The sequence below is a fragment of the Podarcis raffonei genome, chromosome Z (assembly GCF_027172205.1).
Source record: "Podarcis raffonei isolate rPodRaf1 chromosome Z, rPodRaf1.pri, whole genome shotgun sequence".
Lineage (NCBI taxonomy): Eukaryota > Metazoa > Chordata > Lepidosauria > Squamata > Lacertidae > Podarcis > Podarcis raffonei.
Window position 1 is genome coordinate 48,340,117 of NC_070621.1, and position 22,712 is coordinate 48,362,828.

The 22,712-nt window shown below is 41.0% G+C and overlaps 1 protein-coding gene across 4 annotated transcripts in view; it reads right to left on the reverse strand.

The window, feature by feature from the left end:
• Positions 1 to 22,712, reverse strand: part of LRCH2 (leucine rich repeats and calponin homology domain containing 2) — a 60,033-nt gene that overhangs the window by 16,896 nt on the left and 20,425 nt on the right. For all 4 annotated transcript variants that reach the window (XM_053373377.1, XM_053373376.1, XM_053373379.1 and 1 more), the window contains exons 2-7: positions 12,577 to 12,721; positions 7,708 to 7,834; positions 4,271 to 4,376; positions 4,033 to 4,169; positions 3,384 to 3,517; positions 607 to 694 (exon numbers count right to left, since the gene is read on the reverse strand). In XM_053373377.1, coding sequence (XP_053229352.1) covers positions 607 to 694; positions 3,384 to 3,517; positions 4,033 to 4,169; positions 4,271 to 4,376; positions 7,708 to 7,834; positions 12,577 to 12,721 — 737 coding nt within the window. The remainder of the gene's footprint in view (positions 1 to 606; positions 695 to 3,383; positions 3,518 to 4,032; positions 4,170 to 4,270; positions 4,377 to 7,707; positions 7,835 to 12,576; positions 12,722 to 22,712) is intronic.

The following is a 22,712-nucleotide window of genomic DNA, read 5'->3' on the forward strand; positions in this document are numbered from 1 at the left end:
TTTAAACGAGCTACTTAAAATGACCTAGAATCATAAAATTGTAGAATTGGAAAGGACCATGAGGGTCATGTAGTCCAAACCCCTGCAAAGCATCTTTTGACCATGACTCTGAGATTAAGAATCTCGTGCTCTACCAACAGAGCTATCCCAGCTCAATGAATGTCAAAAGTACACAAGTTCAAGTTCTGTTTGCTCAAGACACACAAAAAAAATAGGGGAATCCTTCAGGGTTATTTCATTTTACCACCATGAAGCTGGTAAGATTTAAGCTGGTACGGATTTAATGTTGAGGGATTGTTTACTGGATGGTAAGATAAACGTCGCCTGGACGGTTAAGTCCAGTCAAAGGTGACTATGGGGTGCAGTGCTGGCATGGGTAATGCTTCAAAACACTGCTGTTAAGGATAAAGTATATAACAAAGCAGGCAAGCTATCTTATTGTACTTTACAGTCATTTTTAAACTGGAGTTTATTGAAATCAAATGGATGGAGATTTAGCCAAACTAAGAATTCTGAGACAATGGAAAGCAGTCAGAAGAGATGTTAGAGAAACCCACTGCCCCTGCTACCTCTTTCCTTTGAGTAGTTTAGAAAGGACAGGCTTACTTCTGTTGTAGATAACCTTTTATCCCCATTATCGCTGCCAATGCCAGAGTCTGGGCCGTGGTTTTTATTTGGATAAAAATCTTCCATACTGTAATAAAAGAACAAGTACCTTAATTGTGACAAATACTAAGACGCAGGTTCTGGTTCTCTGAGTGATGAACAGCCACTTCTTGTAGAGCAAGATGCTCTTTTGAAGGTGGATTATTTACAGAGCTTCTTGGTATTAAAAAGGTGTGTCCCACTGAGATGCAATTGGACAATCACAGATCATAAAAAGTCAAAAGGGACTGACTATATTGTCTGATAATCCTGCAAAATGTCAACACTAGAGCTGTGTCAGGCAGGGTGGATGGCCACTTCTCCCTGTTATTTGTGGTTACAAGTCCTGTGCTTTTATCCCAGAGTTTTCCATACCAAATCACAACACTGACCCCAGAAAATACTCATTGCCCCACCTACTCCTTATTTTACTGTAACCAAAAACATACATCACTTATTCCCTACATTCCCACCCCTTTCTCTGCTGTTTCCTTGTGTTTATTTCATATTGGAATCCCTTTGGAAGAAGAATCTTCTATATCTCTTCTTCATAAACCTCCATATACATAGACGGTACTATATAAATAGTTCATGTTAGGAAGAGAGGTTAGTAAACATGTGCAGAAGTCATCTTCCTAGGATTATTGAAAATTTTATTTATTATAGAAAGATGGACAAGGGATTGAGCTTAGCAGGAAAAGGTACCCTAATGTGTTTCTGCAATCACATAAAGGTTATTTTTTGTACTGCGATCTGAACTAGTACACATATGCACAGTTAGGGAAAAACCTGGGGCAAACGGCTCCTGTAACAATTCCAAGCTTAATTTTACAAAGTCAACATACAAAAACAAAAGAAAAAGAAACCAGAATATATGTTGAATGGAATGCAACACAACAGAGGAAAACTGCTCATCCTTTAACAGCTCATCCTGTCTATGGAGAATGGTTATGTATACATTTTTTAGTTATTGAATATTTACAGAACATTCACAACTGGTAAGAAAGGATCAGGTCTCTGCTTGTGAGGTGTGAACTGCCTCTGAAAGACAGGCCTACAGGCTTTTCCCCTGCTGGCAAGAACAGCTTCTACCAACTCAGTGTGCCCCCGATGTTTTGATACTCCCATGCTGACTCGGCCTGATGGGAGTTGTCGTCCAAAATATCTGGAGGGCATCAGGTTAGGAAAGACTGGGCTAACACATGCAATGCTCACTAGGACCTCTATTTAATAATGCTAATGCTGCCCCAGTAAACCAGATGCAAGTCTGGAGAAAGTTCTAGTTGTCTAGAGGCAATTTTAGGTGCCAATGGTAATTATGCAAATATGCTTATTACAGCGTACAAGACAACTTTTTAACCTCTAAAAAGTCAGGGGCCATCTTATACGCCAGCTATGGGTTCACTGGGCAGCAGCAGTGGGCTCCGCACTGGGAGGAAGCTGCACGGCAAAGCTGCCCAGTGATGCTAAGCCAGCTTTGCTGGGCGGCTTCTCCCAGCGTGGAGCCCACCACCTACTGGTGTGGTGGCGGCAGCTGCGGCAGCTTAGCTGGGCAGTAGCAGTGGGAGGCGGGCTCCGCTCCGCACTGGGAGGAAGCCGCCCAGCAAAGCCAGCTTCGCTTCGCTGGGGCAGCTTCACCAGGAAGCTTCCTCCTGGCGCGGAGCCCGCCGACCACTGCCGCTGCCCAGTGAAGCTGCCGTATATAAGACTGGGCGTATAAGTCAACCGACGTATTAGGCGACTGGGCATATAAGACGACAACCCCCAAATTGGCAGCTACCAATTTGGGGAGTCGTCTTATATGTCCAGTCGCCTAATACGCCGGAATCTACGATACTTTGTAGGAGAAATGTTTCACATTTGTGCCAATATTTAATCAATGCACTGACTCACTGGTAGGAAAAAAAGGACACTGAACACAAGCAGTGTTCTTAATAAAGTTCATAAAATAACAAAAAGAAAAATATCCTGTAATGTGTCAAATATCCTGTAATGTGTCGGTAGTGCTCTGGAAACAAGACCGGATCATTCGGAACCCGCAAATACAGGAGAAAAAAATGAACAGAAGCAAAATAATAAACATTATTAATTTATAGCCAACGATAAGTGAACTTACGGAAATATGTTCTGAAAGTTATGTGAGTTTAGACTTGAAAAACTATGTTGTACTTCTGACATTAACTGAGAAGGATTTTCCATTCCAGGAAAATAATGTAATTGTTTGACAGTAGGTGGCAGACTTCCCTTTCAGTAAAACTGATCAATTTCTAGTACAAGTAGAAGAAAGCAACTTTCACATTACATATAGACCTGTGTAGCCACAGGAAATGCAACACTTTTCATGAGTAATTCCTTGCTCCCTGCCCCTCCTTTGGTACAGCTTTGAGGAGAATATTGGAACTTTTGTTTTTAATCATGAGGGATGAGCTGAAAATACCTTTAAATATATGGCATTCTTTATGGAAGATTCTGCACAAGTGGAAACAATTTAATTCAACAGTTAATTGCTATAATGCTTAGATTATTCAGAGAACAAACTCACTGTGAGAACACACCCTACTGAGATGGGAAAGAATCTGCACAAAAATAGTAATGGGAAAGATAGCATCCTAAAGGCTACAACAACTTTTACTTCAGAAGTACTGAAATTATTGCAATAAAGCAAACTCAGAGCATTTCTCCTTCAAGTTTGATAAATGCTCATTTTACACATTCTGAAAAGGGGAATGCAAGTTTACCTGTCCGTGAGCGGCTGGGAAGGTATTCTTTTACCCAAGGATGGAAGATCCAAAGAATCCGGCTTTTTATCTATTCTGAGGCATGCCTGAATGCTGAGGAATTTAAATATGTGTACTTTGCCCTTTAAACATATCTGTTAAGAAGCAGATGGGGAAAGCATTCATTTAGTCAGATGGGAGGATTTACAGAAACCTTAGCACCATTTTTATTGATTACCTCCAATCCTCCCCCAATACAGTATGCGTAACACAGCACAGCACATTCCCATCTGTACCCTTGTAGTACAGATAACTGGGTAGATTAAACAGGACTAAACACATCCATCAAGTTCAGCAGCAGGTATTGCTGCTCACCTTTCCTCAACAGTGGACTGGTTTTTAATATTATTTTCCCTGCATCTTATTTGAGAAGAGTGAAACTCATCTCAGAATATGACCAGTTGATTATTACAAAGGCATGCCCCACTTCTGGCCACTTTCCCCCAGGCATATTAAAACCAACATTGAAAAGTGATCAAGAAGAAAAAGTGCTTCCACAAATGGATTTTGGTCAAGAAGCACCTTACTCCATGGGCAGCTAGATGAATAAGTATCTCACATAAAGAATTGTTTCTACTTTAAAAATGAGAAAAGAATGTTTTAATTGAACCTGTGCTGGTGGTATCTGCATTGGATTATTGTCCAAAATTATGACTTGCAAGCGATGTAGCTTCCTGAAACACACAGGTATTTCTGTGATTTTATTACATGAGAAGTCCAGCTTGACCAAGGGAAGGTCTCCTAATTCTATTGGTGGGAAAGGGGAAAAAATCAGAAGCTCATACATCAAAAATATTGATATTGTTTAAATGAATTAACAAAGAGGCTGGAAGGAAATACAAGCTTACCATCAGGTAGTATATGAATATTATTTCTTCTTAAATTTAATTCTCGTAATGACTGCAGCTTTCCAATTTGCTGGGGAAGGACTTGGATCTCATTACAGCTAATATCCTACATTAAGAAACAATGAGTCAGAATGTCAAATAGTGACTGAAATTTCAAAAGCATACATTGAAGAAGGTGGCTAAAGCAAATGAGTATGTTTTAAGGAATGCATGTGCTTGGAATTTGGTTACAGCATTCTTGAATTTTGCAATAGAAAGGAAAAAAGGAGATATCCTAAGAACAGAGGAATTTTGCTTTTATGCAAGGCATATTTTTTAATCTTAAATACTCAAATAGATTTTTTAAAATTTAAATTTTTAGCCACCCTTCAGCATAAAGTACCAGGGTAGGTTTAAAAAAAAGGTAAAGCACCCCTGACAATTAAGTCCAGTCACGAATGACTCTGGGGTTGCAGTGCTCAGCTCGCTTTACTGGCCGAGGGAGCCGACGTTTGTCCCTGACTAACTGCAGCTACAAAAATCTGAAAGAAACTCTTGCAGATGTGGCACTGTCTGTGCTGGACCATTGTCTTGCCTTGGTAATGGACTGGATGAGAGTCAACACACTCAAGCTCAATCTTATAAGACTGAGGCACTGTTAGCAGGTGTTTTACTAGATTGGGAGGTTGCCTGCTCTGGATGGGGTCGATCGGGGGTACTTCTGGATCCTTTGCTGTCTCTTGGGGTTCTGATGTCCTTGGTGGCATGGATTCCCTTCATCAGCTTTGGCTGGTGGCCCAGCTGTGCCCCTATATGTACAGGGATAGCCCAACTTCTGTTGTCTATGCTTTGGTAACCTCTAGGTTATATTACTGCAAATAATGTAGGGCTGCCCCTAAAGACAGTTTGGAAACTTCAGCTGGCACAGATTTTGGCAGCCAGGTTGCCCGCTGGGGCAAGATGATTAGAGCCTAATGCACCAATCCTGGCTTGACTGCACTGGTTGCTACCATATTTTTCGCTCTATAAGACGCACCAGACCACAAGACGCACCTAGTTTTTGGAGGAGGAAAACAAGAAAAAAAAAATCTGAATCTCAGATCCCTCTTGCTGTTCTGGCTTCTGGGATAGCTGCGCAGCCTGCATTTGCTGCATAAGACGCACACACATTTCCCCTTACTTTTTAGGAGGGAAAAAGTGAGTCTTATAGAGCAAAAATACGGTAATTATGTTCTGGGCCCAGTTCAAAGTGCTGATTTTTACCTAAAACCCTTAAGCAACTCAGGACTGCAATATCTCAAGGGCTAAAGGTAAAGGGACCCCTGACACTTACGTCCAGTCGCGAACTACTCTGGGGTTGCGGCACTCATCCCGCTTTACAGGCCGAGGGAGCCGGCGTTTGTCCACTCCACAGACAGTTTTTCTGGGTCATGTGGCCAGCATGACTAAGCCGCTTCTGGCGCAACGGAACACTGGCACCAGAGCAACACACGGAAACGCCGTTTACCTTCCCCCCGGAGCGGTACCTATTAATCTTACTTGCACTTTTGGGCATGCTTTCGAACTGCTAGGTTGGCAGGAGCTGGGACCTCAACGGGAGCAATAGGAGCTCAACCCATTGTGGGGATTTGAACCACCAACCTTCCAATCCGCAAGCCCTAGGCTCAGTGGTTTAAACCACAGTGCCACACGTGTCCCCTACCAGGGTAGGTTAGAGTAATATAATTTACAATTATAAACACAGATAAATTGCTAAAATTATAAAAACTGTTAGAACTATACCATGTAATTCTGCTTACATGGCATTACACTTGTAATGTGGGAAAGAGTGAAGATAAGATGACTAGGAACAGTCATATATATGGGGCTGGGGGAAAATCTTTATTTACAATATTCCTTTTGAATCTTGATGACAAGGAGATTGTAGATTATTGACAAGTAGCAAGAGCTTCAGAGTTCAGATGATTTCCATCTTTTGAGAAATATCAAATAAGTGGGATATCAAATGAAAAAGTTCTATTCCTTAAATAAGGTAAGTCTTTTTATGGAATGAAATCTACTAATGCATCTTTAAAATGAGGACTTAAGCAGATGCATAAAAATTAATCCGTTAGATTTTCACTATTTATTCCATCCTAGAAGTACCATATTGGCCTGAATATAAGCCTCACTTTTTTTTCCAAATTCTGACCACGAAAAGTTAAACTGCAGCTTAAATTTGTGACCTTACAAAAATTGGCTTTTACGATATCGCTGCTGAAACAGACATGTGGTAAAACGGAACAGGTGTGAGTGCCTGTGAAATTTTAAGGGAGTGGCTTATATTTCCCGCCCCGAGCTGGCCACAGTGATCCATGCGATGGTCATCTCCAGGCTTGACTACTGTAATTCGCTCTACACGGGGCTGCCCTTGAAGCTGTCCCAGAAACTCCAGTTTCCGGGGTGCAAAATGCTGCAGCGAGGCTCCTCACGGGGTCTCTGCCATGGGAGCATATTCACCCAGTGCTTTACCAGTTGCACTGGCTCCCGGTGGAGTACAGGGTCAGATTTAAGGTGCTGGTTTTGACCTTTAAAGCCCTTCACGGCCTAGGACCCTCGTACCTACAGGACTGCCTCTCCCGTGCCCCACGGAGAGCCTCAAGGTCCATAAATAGCAACACCCTAGTGGTCCTGGGCCCTAAGGAAGTTAGATTGGCTTCAACCAGAGCCAGGGCCTTTTTAACACTGGCTCCGGCCTGGTGGAACGCTCTGCCTCATGAGACCAGGGCCCTGCGGGATCTGATTTCTTTCCGCAAGGCCTGTAAGACAGAGTTGTTCCGCCTGGCCTTTGGCTTGGAGCCAATGTGATTCCCTCCCTCTCTTTCTTTTTTCTTTCCTTCTCCTCCTGCGTTGAGGCTATATTTTATTTTAATGTTGTAATATTTTAATGTTGTGTTTTAATTTTGTTTTTAAGTTGTAATCATTCAACTTGTTTTTATTATTGCTTGTAAGCCGCTCTGAGCCTGGCCTTGGCTGGGGAGGGCGGGGTATAAATAAAAAAATATTATTATTATTATTATTATTATTATTATTATTATTATTATTATTATTATATTCGGGTATTGTCTTTTTTTCCCCCTTTGAATTTTAAAGGTAGGTGCAGTTTATATTCGGGTGTGGCCTATATTCGGGCCAATATAGTAAATTGCAGGATCCAGATAGCATTTCAGTCACAAAAGATATAATTCATATTTTTGTTTCAAGCTACATATAGCACCATTTGTTTAAAATAAAGTTGAAGGAAAACTCATTGCACTTCTATTGAAACAAAAGGATTGCTCTGGGATATTTAAGTATGAATGGATTAATTTAAATTTGCCACTCACTGTGGTAGGGCTTACTACTAATTGAGAATTGGCCCAAACAAAGAATTAATTATAAAGATTCAACAAAGAGAGAAACTATACCATGACACTCACCAATTCCATTATATCTCTCAATTTTCCAATTTCTTCGGGAATGGACACAAGTTTATTATTGCTGACAACCAAAACTTTAAGCGGCAGATCAAACAAGTATTTTGGCAATGTTGATAAAAGATTTCGACTAAAGAGATTAGAGAAAATATATGGTTATGTCTGGCAGCTATCACCATTCAGATACAGAGATCTACAAGCCACTTAAAACCAGCATGAATATTTGCTCAAAATTGTTACTTTAGTGAGAATCTCATTGATAGTAAAGTGGTGTGGTTTTTTTTAATTCTCTTTTTCCAATCAGTACAAACACAAAACTAAAAAGACACATACAACAAAAACAATTAATAACAATAATAACACAAATTGACAACACAAATTTAGATACAGCAATATCCCTATGCCTACTCCTTTTTTATCACCACTCTCTCCCCCCTCTATTTCCCACCGTTATCAGCCTTGTCACTTAGATATTTGTTCCAAATTTCTTCATATTTATCCATTCTTATTTTGCGTCGACAAGCAATTCTTTTGTATGTAGCTAATCTGTCCATATTATCAATCCGTATGCTCAGTGAAATCTTTTTGCGACTCTTCCAATTCATCAAAACAAGTTTTTTTACTTCTAATTTAATGCAATACAACCACTTTTTTTTTGGCCCCTTGAGATCTTCCAAGTTTCCGGAATATAATTTAGAATTAAATTCGGTTCTCCTAAATAACAATTTCTTTTTATTACTTTTGCTATAAATATCCTCACCTCACTCCAGAATGGTCTGATCATCGGGCAGTTAATCAACATATGTATTAAGTTCACATTTTTACTCCCCCATCTCCAGCAATTATCTGCACTTGTTATTTTCTTCTGATTTAATCTTGCTGGAGTCCAGTGTACTCTAAATACTATTTTCTGTTGAATAAGTCTAAGTCTTAAATCCATAGAGGCTTTTTCTATTGATTTTATACTTGTCTCCCACATATCATTTGTTATCTGTACTCCTAGCTCTTTACACCATTTTTGTCTTCCATATTCTAAATCGTATTTCTTCCTGTTAAGTAAAGTTTTATATAGGATTTTTTTGTTTTCGTTGCAGAGATTAAATCCTGTAACAGCATGCGTGTTTCCAATGCAGCTATAGCATCAGGGCCAAACTGCTTTTCCAACATATGTTTCAATTGGATATATTGCCAATGTGTTTCACTGGTTAGTCCATACTTTACTTGCAAAGTCTTATATTCCACAAATTTGTAGTTCTCATCAATTAATTGATTCAGTGTCAAAATACCTTTTATCATCCAGTTTTGCCAAATTATTACTTGATTTGCAATTTTTAATTTTGGGTTGGCCCATATTGTTAATTTCTCATGCTGATAAGGGTTGTCCTTATTATTTTTATTTATGTTCATCCCCCCAAAAAATTTATATCTGTTGATGAGGTCGCTGCAATGTTGTTTTCCTTTCTTATTAAAGGTATTATTTGGTTCATTTTCTTCTGTTTTAGACAGACAGCTAGAATTTTTGTCTGTCTTCCTCCCTGATCCCAATATGTTTGTCTTAGACATAATAAGCTGAACTCAATTTTTTGAGCTAGTACAGTGTTACCTCGGGTTACATACGCTTCAGGTTACATACGCTTCAGGTTACAGACTCCGCTAACCCAGAAATATTACCTCGGGTTAAGAACTTTGCTTCAGGATGAGAACAGAAATCGTGCTCCAGTGGCGCGGCAGCAGCAGGAGGCCCCATTAGCTAAAGTGGTGCTTCAGGTTAAGAACAGTTTCAGGTTAAGTACGGACCTCTGGGACGAATTAAGTACTTAACCTGAGGTACCACTGTATACTATTCAGTTCTAGTGTTTGTTGTTGTATTCTTTCATATTTAACCCTAGATGGGTTATTTGCCCTATCGCCCCATAATGTTTTAAAATAATTTTTAGGTTATTTTCTTTTAATCTTTGCATCTTGACCATGTTGGCAGAGAAAGATATTATCTTCCCTCAGATATAAGCTTTGTAGCCTTCCCATTCCATCAGTCTTGACGTTAATGATTTGGAGTTATTTTTAAAATATATTTGCGTTTCTGGCATTATATATTGAATGAACTTTTTATCATTTAGTAATGATATATTAAGATACCATCTCCTCATACCTTCCTGGGTATTGAATAGATTATATTCCAATATTACTGCTGAGTGATCAGCTATAATGGGAATATCAATGTCACATCGGCTAGTAAAGGAATGATCAAATCAATTCTGTGCTGGGTATTGTGAATTCCTGCAAAATATGAATAAGATTTTTCCCTAGGATGGTGCAGTCTCCATGAATCCACTAAATTCCAATATATCATTTAATTATTAATTGTCTCTCTTTTCATTCTTCTTATTTATGGTGTGAGCTGCTGTTTCCATCACACATATATATTAATGGAGGAAAAAACCCTTTGCAAAATCAAGTTGTAGTTGGTAGTTGCATTTCCCACATCTACCCTCATTTGGGGGTGGGGGAGAAAAAGGGAGATCCCTCTCATGTGATGACTTCAAACACCTAAGCTAGCAACTTCATTTGGAACAGAACTTGCTACTTTCCTACTTTCTTCTCAGTTCATTACATGATATTAAAATTCACTTTCTATAAAGCCAGAGGGGACCCACTGAGTTGGTCAAAATATTGAAAGCTTAACAGTAAGGCAGAATGCTTCAGTCATTTGCTTTATTTCCTTAAAGGGAACTGGGGTTTGGGATTTTGAAAGGGAGGAATACAGAGTGATATGATTAATTGTAACAGGCTTTGTTAAGGAAGTTCCTCCAACTCTAGAATATATATTTTAAAATAAGAATACAGTCAAACCTTGGTTGTTGAATGTAATCTGTTCTGGAAGCCCGTTCGGCTTCTGAAATGTTTGACAACTGAGGCACGGCTTAGTTGCAAGAGCTTTCTGCACTCAAGCAGAAGCTGCTTCAGACTTTTGGCTTCCGAAAAACATTTGAAAACTGGAGCATTTACTTCTGGGTTTTTGGCATTCCAAAACAGAGGCATTCAGGAGCCAAGGCTTGACCTTAGTAGGTATAGCTATAAAGGGCCATTTAAGAGCCCCACTGCATCCAAGACCAGATCACAGGTACATGAGAAAGGAAATATTAGTTGCCACTTTTAACAATACTGTAAATCAGGCATGTCCAAAGTGTGTTTTTGGAGGCCTAATCTGGCCTAAAAAAAGCTCAACAACTTCAATCCTAGAAAAAGGTTAACAACTTTGGTCGGCCCTCACGGCCCTCCACTTCATCAAATCTGGCCCTCTTTGAAAAAAGTTTGGACACCACTGCTGTAAACTATATCTGAAATGTCAGAATTAAAAGGACAATATCCACTGCAAATTGACAGGTTCTTTTCTGCCTTGTTAAATGCATTCAAAACCGGAGATTACATATGCTGCCTAAGTAATATGGTCCATTTCTGGCCTGATCTGAGCAGTTAGAAAGCCATTCCTATTAGCAATCTCAAAATATAAAGCTTTTTGTCATTTAGTTCCCTTTAACGTTTTGCTCTCTCCTCCACAATCTCTTTTTTATGAATCTGAGGTCTGTTGTGGCTTCCTATAATCTCCTTTTATGCCCAGGGGCCTCTTAGCTTTTCCTCTTCTTATGCCAATTAAGCATTTTTGTAGGTCTTCTCTGCAGCCACTTCTACAGTGGTACCTCTGGATACGAATGGGATCCATTCCGGAGCCCGATTTGCATCCAGAAGTGAACGCAACCCACGCCTGTGTGCGCGTGGGTCGCGATTCACCACTTCTGTGCATGCACGTGACATCATTTTGACTGTCTGCGCATGCAGCGAAACCTGGAAATAACGTGTTCCGTTACTTCCAGGTCGTGCAACCCGAAAGTGCTCAACCTGAAGCAATTTCAACCCAAGGTATGACTGTATTTTTAAAGCTAGGACCTAACTGTTGTAGAACAAGGTACCAGGTAACAAGAGGACAGTTCTCCTACTACAACATCTGAGCTCTCTAAATCTGAATAATTCAAATAAGTCACAAAGCTAACATGCAGAATTAGCAGGAAAGCCTCTGTCTTTCAAAGTTGAAAACTAAAAGCACAACTGACAAGCTAACTACAGACAACAGTCAGTTTTATGAAAGAGTTTACAAAAGCAAGTTATGACAATATGTTATTTTTTAAAAGCTGGAGTAGCTGTCAGACTCACAATGCCAAAAGGCTACTTCAAATACATTTTTCTTGCAGGGCTAGTCTTTGCAATTGGGGGGGGGGGAATTACCCACCATGTATGTATCTATTTTGCCATGTATATGGAAATGCATGCAGCAAGAAAGAAAGTTGTACATTCTTCACGCTACACTTGTGTCTAACACTCAATACTCCAACTCAAAAATAATCAAACACAACACACACAAAGAGAACACTAATGTTATTTCAGAAAACATTGTCCTGTATCCAACTAAGTTTTACTCAGAGTAGACCTGCTGAAATTAATAGACCTAAGTGAGGCATGTGGCTACTCCAAGTATGACTAACATTGGATACAACCCATCATCAATCTCTCCTGTGTTGTAGTTGGTCCAGCAAATTTTTCACAGGCATGCAGAATGAGCAAACCTCTTTTAGCATTCCTAGAAGCTCAAACTGAAATTTAAAACTTTTACCTTTGCCTCTCAAACATCACAATCTGAAAAAAGGAATACCAGGAACAAAGTTAGACTTCCTTATGCTCTACCTTTTGACTTATTGACTGGAAAGTGGTTCTTCAGTCAACTGTCACCCACAGGAGGACGCTGATACGGTCATGAGCTAAACAGGCTACCTTGGATGACAAGCAATTACATTTAGGAAGTAGGAAAATATTACCTACCTGATATTGAGATATGTTAACATTTGCAGATTTTTAATTGCTTCAGGGATTGATTTGATGCAGTTGTGATAGAGGTTCAATGTCTCAAGTGGTGAAAACTGCAACACATCAGGAGGAATTTCAGTAAATCTGTTCTTGGAGAGATCTAAAAAAAAGAGAGGAGAAAAGACATTTCCACGGCTCAGTCTTCTAGTTTACATTTGAGAGATGTGCAAGAAATATGCTGTTCTTAAACGATGGCAATTTTATTTTGGAAATTAAAGCACAGATAGATGAAAAATCAAGCATCCACAGTCTATATAGATTGGAATCATCTTCTGCTCATTTCAAATTCTGGGGATAGAAGGGAACTCCCTTCCACCAGTATTTAGATAAATTAAGTAGGTAAGATAGGCTTTTGTGAAATGTAATATGGCACACTTCTCCTTAATTCTAAAAATATTCTCCCGCCAAGTCACTATTTTGCACTTTCAGTGCTCTAGTAAAGAACAAAGGAAATCCCGCAAGCCTGAAGTTTGCCTGTCCAATGCTCTTGGAGAGGAAAGAAAGGAGCCACTGTTCCCTCTCAGTAACCCATCAAGCAAAATAACTCCAGCAAACTCTTGTTCCATCAGCAATTGATTTGTCCTAAGAAAAGGCATCCACCTCTGAAAAACTAATTTCTTCCATGAAGCATTTGGATTTGGATTAGCCACTTAATCTTTCTCCCAAACTTAAGAGCAGCCTAAGAACACACAATGGAACTCACTCCTGCAGGAGGCAGTGACAGCCATCAACTTGGATAGTGAAGCCCACAACTTATGTGCATTTAATTGTGCATATTCAGCTTTAAACACTTGGCAAAATAATAATAAATAAAAAGTGAGCATAAAGGTGGGCATGGGGGGGGGGAAGACCTTATTCATCCGAAGATCTCAGGGCAGTTCACAGCAAATAAAATAAAATACAAAATAAAAACACAAAATGCATAGTAAAAGCAAAGCAAACCAATAACCCCCCTCCCTTATTTAAAAGGGTGTACCAAAGGCCTGGTAGAAAAGGAATATTTTGTCTGGCACCTAAAGATGCATAATAAAGCCGACAGACGAGCCTTCTTGAAGAGAGCATTCCAATGGGAAGCCATTGCAGAAAACACCCGTTCTCATGTTGCCACACTCTGGAACACTTGTGGAGGAGACACGTGAAGAAGGGTATCAGATGATGATTGCAGGGCTTTGGTCAGTTCATTTGGGGAAAGACAGTCCTTGAGGTAGGGACGCGAGTGGCGCTGTGGTCTAAACCACTGAGCCTTGGGTTTGCCAATCAAAAGGTTGTGAGCTACCATTGAGGTTCCAGCTCCTGCCAACCTAGCAGTTCGAAAGCATGCCCAAAAGTGCAAGTAAGATTAATAGGTACCGCTCCGGGGGGAAGGTAAACGGCGTTTCCGTGCGTTGCTCTGGTGCCAGTGTTCCGTTGCGCCAAAAGCGGCTTAGTCATGCTGGCCACATGACCCAGAAAAACTGTCTGTGGAGTGGACAAACGCCGGCTCCCTCGGCCTGTAAAGCGGGATGAGTGCCGCAACCCCAGAGTAGTTCGCGACTGGACGTAAGTGTCAGGGGTCCCTTTACCTTTAGCCCTTGAGATATTGCAGTCCTGAGTTGCTTAAGGGTTTTAGGTAAAAATCAGCACTTTGAACTGGGCCCAGAACATAATTACCGTATTTTTGCTCTATAAGACTCACTTTTTCCCTCCTAAAAAGTAAGGGGAAATGTGTGTGCGTCTTATGCAGCAAATGCAGGCTGCGCAGCTATCCCAGAAGCCAGAACAGCAAGAGGGATCTGAGATTCAGATTTTTTTTTTCTTGTTTTCCTCCTCCAAAAACTAGGTGCGTCTTGTGGTCTGGTGCGTCTTATAGAGCGAAAAATATGGTAGCAACCAGTGCAGTCAAGCCAGGATTGGTGCATTAGGCTCTAATCATCTTGCCCCAGCGGGCAACCTGGCTGCCAAATTCTGTGCCAGCTGAAGTTTCCAAACTGTCTTTAGGGGCAGCCCTACATTATTTGCAGTAATATAACCTAGAGGTTACCAAAGCATAGACAACAGAAGTTGGGCTATCCCTGTACATATAGGGGCACAGCTGGGCCACCAGCCAAAGCTGATGAAGGGAATCCATGCCACCAAGGACATCAGAACCCCAAGAGACAGCAAAGGATCCAGAAGTACCCCCGATCGACCCCATCCAGAGCAGGCAACCTCCCAATCTAGTAAAACACCTGCTAACAGTGCCTCAGTCTTATAAGATTGAGCTTGAGTGTGTTGACTCTCATCCAGTCCATTACCAAGGCAAGACAATGGTCCAGCACAGACAGTGCCACATCTGCAAGAGTTTCTTTCAGATTTTTGTAGCTGCAGTTAGTCAGGGACCTGCCCTACCAGGCCAAGTGGAAAAGGCCTTTCAAGCAGGGAACAGGTCCTCCACTTGCCATTGAACCCAATGTGTTTTGACTACATGCAATTTTGAGTTTCGGTGCAATCCCAGGAACATAACCCCCATCTATGTTGCAGGCTTACAGTACTCTGTTTCTATGGTCAGAAGCAGTTATGCTTCTGAATACCAACTGCTGGAAACCACAGGAGGGGGAGAGCTTTTATACTCGAGTCCTCCTTGTGGGTTTCATACAAGCATCTGGATGGCCACTGTGAGAATAGGATGCTGAACTAGTTGACCTGATCCACTAAGTACAATTTTTGTTCTTGTATTTATAATCACATTAGGGAAAGGGACATAGCTCAGTGGTAGAGCATCTGTTTTGCATACAGAAGATCTGAGGTTCAATCCCTGACATCTCCGGGTAGGTGGAAAGATGCTGCCAGTCAATGTAGACAGCACTAAACCAGTGTTCAAAATTCGCCAGGTGCCAGACACATTTTGCACATGGCTATCAGCCAGTTGTGACCAAGTGAAGATGCCTAGGCACCAGGATGGAGCCTGAAATCTCCACCATCTGGAAGTGCATGCCTGGAGATCCTTGGATCTTGACTGCTTTCACACACTAGCAACACATCCTGTAATTCCATCCATTATATTTTATCTGCACAATCAGAACAAATGTTAGGAACCCAAAGGTCATATTGAAAAATAAAACTATTGAGCCATCTGGTCCAAAAATGACAACTAGACATTCTGTTTTGGCAACTGTGACCCTGGTTTAAGGAACCATTTGGGGTCTGGCTTATATATCGGAGTTTCAAACAGTGAACTAAACTAGATGGACCATTTGTCTTGTTCAGTATAAGGCAACTTGTTGTGTTCATATTTGTTACAAGTGATGCTCTACCACCATCATGACCAATTCTCCTTATCCTCCCTCCTCCACAACTGTTGCTTGAGGCTAAGGCAAGCACCTAAATCTTATTTGAACATGATATTCTGTAAAGAACGGTGTACACTGATGTATACAGATACATAATACTCAGCATGAAGAAGATATTCTGCAAAAACTGTTGGAATAAAATGTATGAGAGATGCACGTGAGAACAAAACTAGGCTATGAAATGCCCACATTATCTATGGAAAACTCAGCTGTGCATATCTTTAAAATGATTCTTTGTAGATAGTTCATCTGTGTCTCTTCTGGTTTAATAGTTCTTTTCAAAGGGTGGGAGAAGCATCAGCACGAACTATGGGATCAAGTATTGCTGCATACTAACTTCTACATGTGAAATAAATAAGAAATACTTCTTTGACTTCATCCCTTTGTGTTCTCCAATGTCACATAACCTCAAAAGCTTGATTAATAATTATTAAAGCCACAGTGTTTCCTTCCTTGTCTGTAGACTACAGACATCATTCTATTCTGCCAGAAACACGGAAGTGAGAACAGATAAGTACTCTCCTGTTTCACACAGAAAAATCACAGCTTTGTACAGAATCAGAAAAGTCATTTGCCTGACACCTTGGAGTGTAAATTCAAAGAAAAATATTTTTGCAATAAGTCTAGTATTTTACCATCAAATATGATAAACCTTTTCACTAACAATCTCAAAGATTTTTAGGGTAACTTTTTCCAGGATAGCTAGGTATGGTGTTGTTGTTTTTAACAACACTGTATTTTAAATAGTCATAATTAGCCGTGCAAATAAGCCCAACTAGCTTTCAAGAATGCCACATTGCCTGCAGGAGGGTGGCTGGGGAGGGATGGAAAATCCTGTTCCACCTGCCTATTTCGTTTTTATTCTATCAGCCCACTTGGCCTCCATGCTGGGTGGGAAGAGGATTGACGGAGCATTCTACCTTCCACCCCCCCCAGCGCCCTCTAGCGTGCACACAATTTTTTTATGTCAGCCCACTCAGTTACCTGCATGCAATTATTTATTTTATTTGCATATTTATAAACTGCTTCATATCAGTTACCAAGTGCTGTACAATAAAATATACAAAATTTCTAGTGGGTACTAAGTACACCTCTGAGGCAAGCAGTACCCTGGCATTGCGTCATCTGAGCTCAGTTGCCATGCATGGACAGATGGCACAAGGTGGTGTCTTTGATCCCTTGTCACTAATGGCTGCCAGGCCAGTGCTTAAATATAAAGCTAGTCATAGTCAAGAAAACAAATCAGCTGCAGTGCAAAGTATAAAATCATAGCAGCAGGATAGAGAGGTTAAAACTTCCCAGAGAATAGCTGATGCCAAAAATACCTTCTCTAGAAAGGGAGTCATAACCAGAAAGGCCCTTTTCTTTTATTTGCCACTTTAGCAGGTTCATGTGGCAGACACTCCTCCATGTACTACGGATGGAAATGCTTTTATAATGCTAGAGGTCACAGGATTGGGTAGCCACATTCAATTATTTTCTTCTATCCTCCCTGTTCTTCCCCAACCTTTATTCGTACCATGTGTATTTGAAACCATGTGTATCGTAAACCATGATGATAAAATTGTCAACCACCTGCAAGACAAAAATTACTAAATGCATTGAATGGGCACAAGACGTTGGACATAATATTATGTTTGCTGATTGGGAACAGTTGTGGACCACTGGGATTAAATTTACGGCATGCAATGCCTTAAGAGAGAATATTATGAAAATGATGTATAGGTGGTACATGACCCCAGTCAAGCTTGCAAAAATCTATCATTTGCCCGATAATAAATGTTGGAAATGTAAGGAAAATGAAGGTACATTCTTTCACCTTTGGTGGACGTGCCCCAGGATTAAAGCTTTCTGGGAAATGATTTATAATGAATTGAAAAAGGTATTTAAATATACCTTCTTGAAGAAACCAGAGGCCTTTCTCTTGGGCATGGTCGGCCAATTGGTGTCAAAGAAGGATAGAACGTTTTTTATGTATGCCACAACAGCAGCAAGAATACTCATTGCAAAGTATTGGAAGACGCAAGATTTACCCACTCTGGAAGAATGGCAGATGAAGCTGATTGACTGTATGGGATTGGCAGAAATGACTGGCAGAATCCGTGACCAGGGAGAAGAGTCGGCAGAAGAAGATTGGAAAAAATTTAAGGACTATTTACAGAAATATTGTAAAATTAAGGAATGTTGAATGATGCTGGATTGAAATTAAGTGGTTTCTAGCTGTAATGGTATAAAGGAATATGAAAAAAAAAATTTTATAAGTAAAAATTTAAGGTTATAATAACCTAAGATGTTGGATAGAAAATAAGGTGTTTTTACAAGCTGTAATGCTTTGAGATAAGGATTTGCTGAACAAATAATTTGAACTGGACTACAAGAAGGGGAGGTATGAGGAGGTCAGAGAAATATGTTATTGAAAATTATGTATTGTGAACTATATGTGTTTTTAATTTTTTTGTTTGTTTTTTGTTTGTATAAAAATTGAAAATTTTAATAAATATCTTTTTAAAAAAATTACTAAATGCATTGTGTGTGTTTCCTACCATTCACACATTAGCAACAGCAACGTATGTAAAAACACTTCACAATGTATCGTTAAGAACTTTTGTCTAAAAATTCTATATACCGTATTTTTTGCTCTATAAGACGCACTTTTTCCCTCCTAAAAAGTAAGGGGAAATGTGTGTGCGTCTTATGGAGTGAGTGCAGGCTGAGCGGCTATCCCAGAAGCCAGAGCAGCGAGAGGGATCGCTGTGCAATGCTCCCTCTTGCTGTTCTAGCTTCTGGCTTAGCCCCTCAGTCCCTTCCCCCACCTCCCAGAAAAGCCCCCAAGAGCCGCACTCCCTTTAAAGAGCACGCGGAGTGTGTATGCAGCTCTTGGGGGCTTTTCCCCAAGGAGGGAGAAGGGACTGACGGGTTGCCCTTCTCCCTTCTCGGGGAAAATCCTGCAATGCATACAGACTCTGTTCAGCGCTCCCTTTAAAGAATTTTTTTTTCTTGCATCCCCCCTCTAAAAACTAGGTGCGTCTTATGGTCAGGTGCGTCTTATGGAGTGAAAAATACGGTGCGCTGACAGCTAAAGCCACTCCACTGGCGGATCAACTTGGGGCCTGGTCAGCACATTTCTTTAAATATCTGTCAGAAATATCTGTCAGACCACAAGACATGTGTGTGTATGTGTGTTCCTAAAGTGGAATAGGGAAACTGCAAAACTGCAGTTTTGTGTGTTTGCGCATGTGTGCGCCCACCCCTCTTCGCTGTGGAAGGTGATAACCAGATACCCATGAATTCAGGTTTTCTTCCAAAGTGGGCATCTAAACAACTACATCAAATATAGCTAACAGAAATTCTCAGGCACCTTTAATTTAATTTGTCAATACAGTCATACTTCGGGTTAAATATGCTTCTGGTTGAGCGCTTTCGGGGTTGTGCTCTGCGGTGACCCATAAGTAACAGAATGCATTACTTCTGGGTTTCGCCGCTCGCGCATGCGCAGACGGTCAAAATTACGTCATGCATGGAAGAGGCAAATCACAACCTGCACACGCGCGGGTTATGTTCGCTTCAGGATGTGAATGGGGATTCGGAACGGATCCTGTTCGTATCCAGAGGTACCACTGTATTAGCTGAATGGGCAACAAAACTGCAAATGGGTGTCAAATAACTGGATAGGTGCGGAGGGAAATGGTCCAAACTTCATATATGGAAGCTGATGGGATCTGAACAGGCAAGTGACTTACAGCGGTACCTCTGGTTACGAACTTAATTCGTTCTGGAGGTCCGTTCTTAACCTGAGGTACCACTTTAGCTAATGGAGCCTCTTCCACTGCAGCTGCGCCGTCGCCGCCTGATTTCTGTTCTCATCCTGAAGCAAAGTTCTTAACCCGAGGTACTATTTATGGGTTAGCAGAGTCTGTAACCTGACACGTCTGTAACCTGAGGTACCACTGTATTAGGCAAGATCTTGTGGGTGTAGTGGATCAAAATAATAAATTCCATATGAGAGGATTGTGCAAAGGCAAATTCCTTACTAGGGATTATTACAAAGTTGCAATCAGAACTGCCCACATCTGTACGCCTTTGTATCAGTCTATTGGTCATTTTGGAGTACAGTACTGTGTACCACTTTGGTCACTGCATTTCTAAAGAAAAGAAAAACCAAAATTATCAAAGGGTTAGGAGCAATTGGGGTCTTTACTAAGGTGGCTGGGGAAACATACCATAATTGGGGGACTTATAAAAGTATGCATGAACGAAATAAATACCCGCCCCTACATCTCTTATAACCCTATGTTCCTGGTTACTCAATAAAATTGGATAGGGAGTACCGTATTTTTCGCCCTATAGGGCGCACTGCCCCATAGGACGCACCTAGTTTTTTGGGGGGAGGGAAATAAAGAAAAAAATTTATTTCCCCCCCAGGCGCGGGGCTGGCGCGGGGGAAGCCCGAGCTTCCCCCAATCCCACCCCAGAGAACAGCCTGCTATCCGCAAGCCTAGGGAGGCCAGCGGTAAGTCGCGCAGGTCTCCCCAGGCTTCGGAATGCAGGCAGCTCTGCGCAGCCATCGGGAGGCGGGCGCAAAGTGGCGCCAGTCTCCCGAGGGTTGCGCAGAGCTTCCTGAAGCCTGGAGAACGAGAGGGGTCGGTGCGCACCGACCCCTCTCGCTCTCCAGGCTTCAGCGAAAGCCTGCATTCGCCCCATAGGACGCACACACATTTCCCCTTCATTTTTGGAGGGGAAATGTGTGTGCGTCCTATAGGGCGAAAAATACGGTATTTTCAGACCATACAACAGATGCAGAACAGACAAAAGAAAGTACTTCAGAGGGCAGAATTTATGGAGTTTTCACTGTCACACACATTGTGGAGATCACCACCGGCTCAGATCACTTTAAAGAGGGGTTAGACAAATGAATTGGTCTTATAATGAGCCACAATGGCAAAATGCATCTTGGATGTCCAGGCACAGCATGACACCAAATTCCAGCTGCTGCATAAAAGCCAATGGAGGAGGTCTGGTCTCTTTCACCCCTTGTTTGGAAGCTCCAAAAAGCATCTGTGAAGTCTGTTGGGGACAGACTGCTGAGCTAAATCAGCCTATGGTCTAATCCAGCAGGTCTCTTCTTATGCTCTCACAGTTACAAATCCCATGTTTGTAATAAAAACACTGCACATGGCGGGGTAGGGGTGGGGTTTGCAACACAGAATCAGCTAACCCATACTGTGCCAGACACGGGATTATAACTAAGATGGTGTAAAGGTCATTTAGACACAATGAAAGGCCTAAAAGATGAGATCATAGTAATCAATCTGCATTGCAGGAAGCCACACACTACTTTCTGCCCTGAATGTTAAACCTCTTAATAAAATGGTAGAGTTAGCGCACTGACACCATACAAATTTGGCATAAATTATCCCAAACATTTCCAAATACCTGCTACTGTAATGAGGCACACTGGCTATTATTAACCTATCTACAAATATGCATGTCTTTGTTCTTCAGGTGAACTATGCAACTACCTCCAGCATACAAATAATGATAATTTGCTTACAGCATGTGCATGTTGCAAAGAAGGTCAGAAGAGCAACTGGGTAGTAGGGGTGTGGAACTCTACAAAGTAGTTATCCAGTTAATCTAGCACTCTTCAGGAGTTCCTCAGGAATGCAGGCGTCTATTCTCATGCTACACAGCCCATGTGTGTCATGAAAGCATTACATGTGTGTAAGTAGGTAACTGTTTTGTTTAATGAGACAGATACAGCTGGCTTAGGAAAAACCAACCCAAATGCTATCGTCTATTCACTTGTCCCAAACCTCTCGATGGTGCTTCTTATTCTGATCTTCCCCCTTAAATCCAGACTCAGCAAAAGTCTCTTCAAAGCCACAATCTTTTCCGCTCTCAGGCATCCCCAGTAGCAATAATCAAGTTACTTCAAAGCAGCATGGATTTGATTTAAATCAAATCAATTTAAATCATGATTTAAATCTCTAGTCAGTAAGACTTGATTTAAATCCCTAGTCAGTAAGACTTGATTTAAATCTTTCTTTTTTACATTCTTGCTGGTATAATCTTAATATTTACAACCAGAGGAAGGTTTCATTTTTGGAATAATAAATTTTCAGAGTAGCTTTTACAGTTATATCAAAAATTACTGATTTGGTCATACTATTAGAAATACCGTACATAGACAGATGAGCCTGGATAGCTCAGTTGGTTAGACCATGGTGCTGATAACACTCAAGGTTGCAGGTTCAATCCCTGTATAGACCAGCTGCATATTCCTGCATTGCAGGGGGTTGGACTAGATGATCCTCAGGGTCCCTTCCAACTCTACAGTTCTATATTCTGTGACAGATAATTATGAAATGATTGTGAAGTTTAATAAGTTAACTCTTTATATTTGGACAACTTTTCTGCTGTACTTTATTGGAAGGAAAAAAGTAATAATTTCCTTAATAACAATTTAAACAATTTATTTAACTAAAGCAATAACATTATAGCATACGTGTGATGGGATGGTGAGCTGCTTGTGCGTAAAATCCTAGTCCCTCAGAGTTTGGCTAAGTCCACAAACCTCTGTCTGTGACGGAGCTCCTTAAGCATGGCTCCATCAGTCGCTCGTTGAATCGGACAGTGGGCGTTTACGGAACTTCTTCCAGCATAAAAGCTCCTTAACGGAAACGCGTCTTCTGGACTCTCGGCGTGACAGTTTCCGGCGAGGAGTGGGTGTCCCTACAGGAGGTCCTGAAACCTCCCCACTGTTCTCGCTTGAAGTGTCTCTGA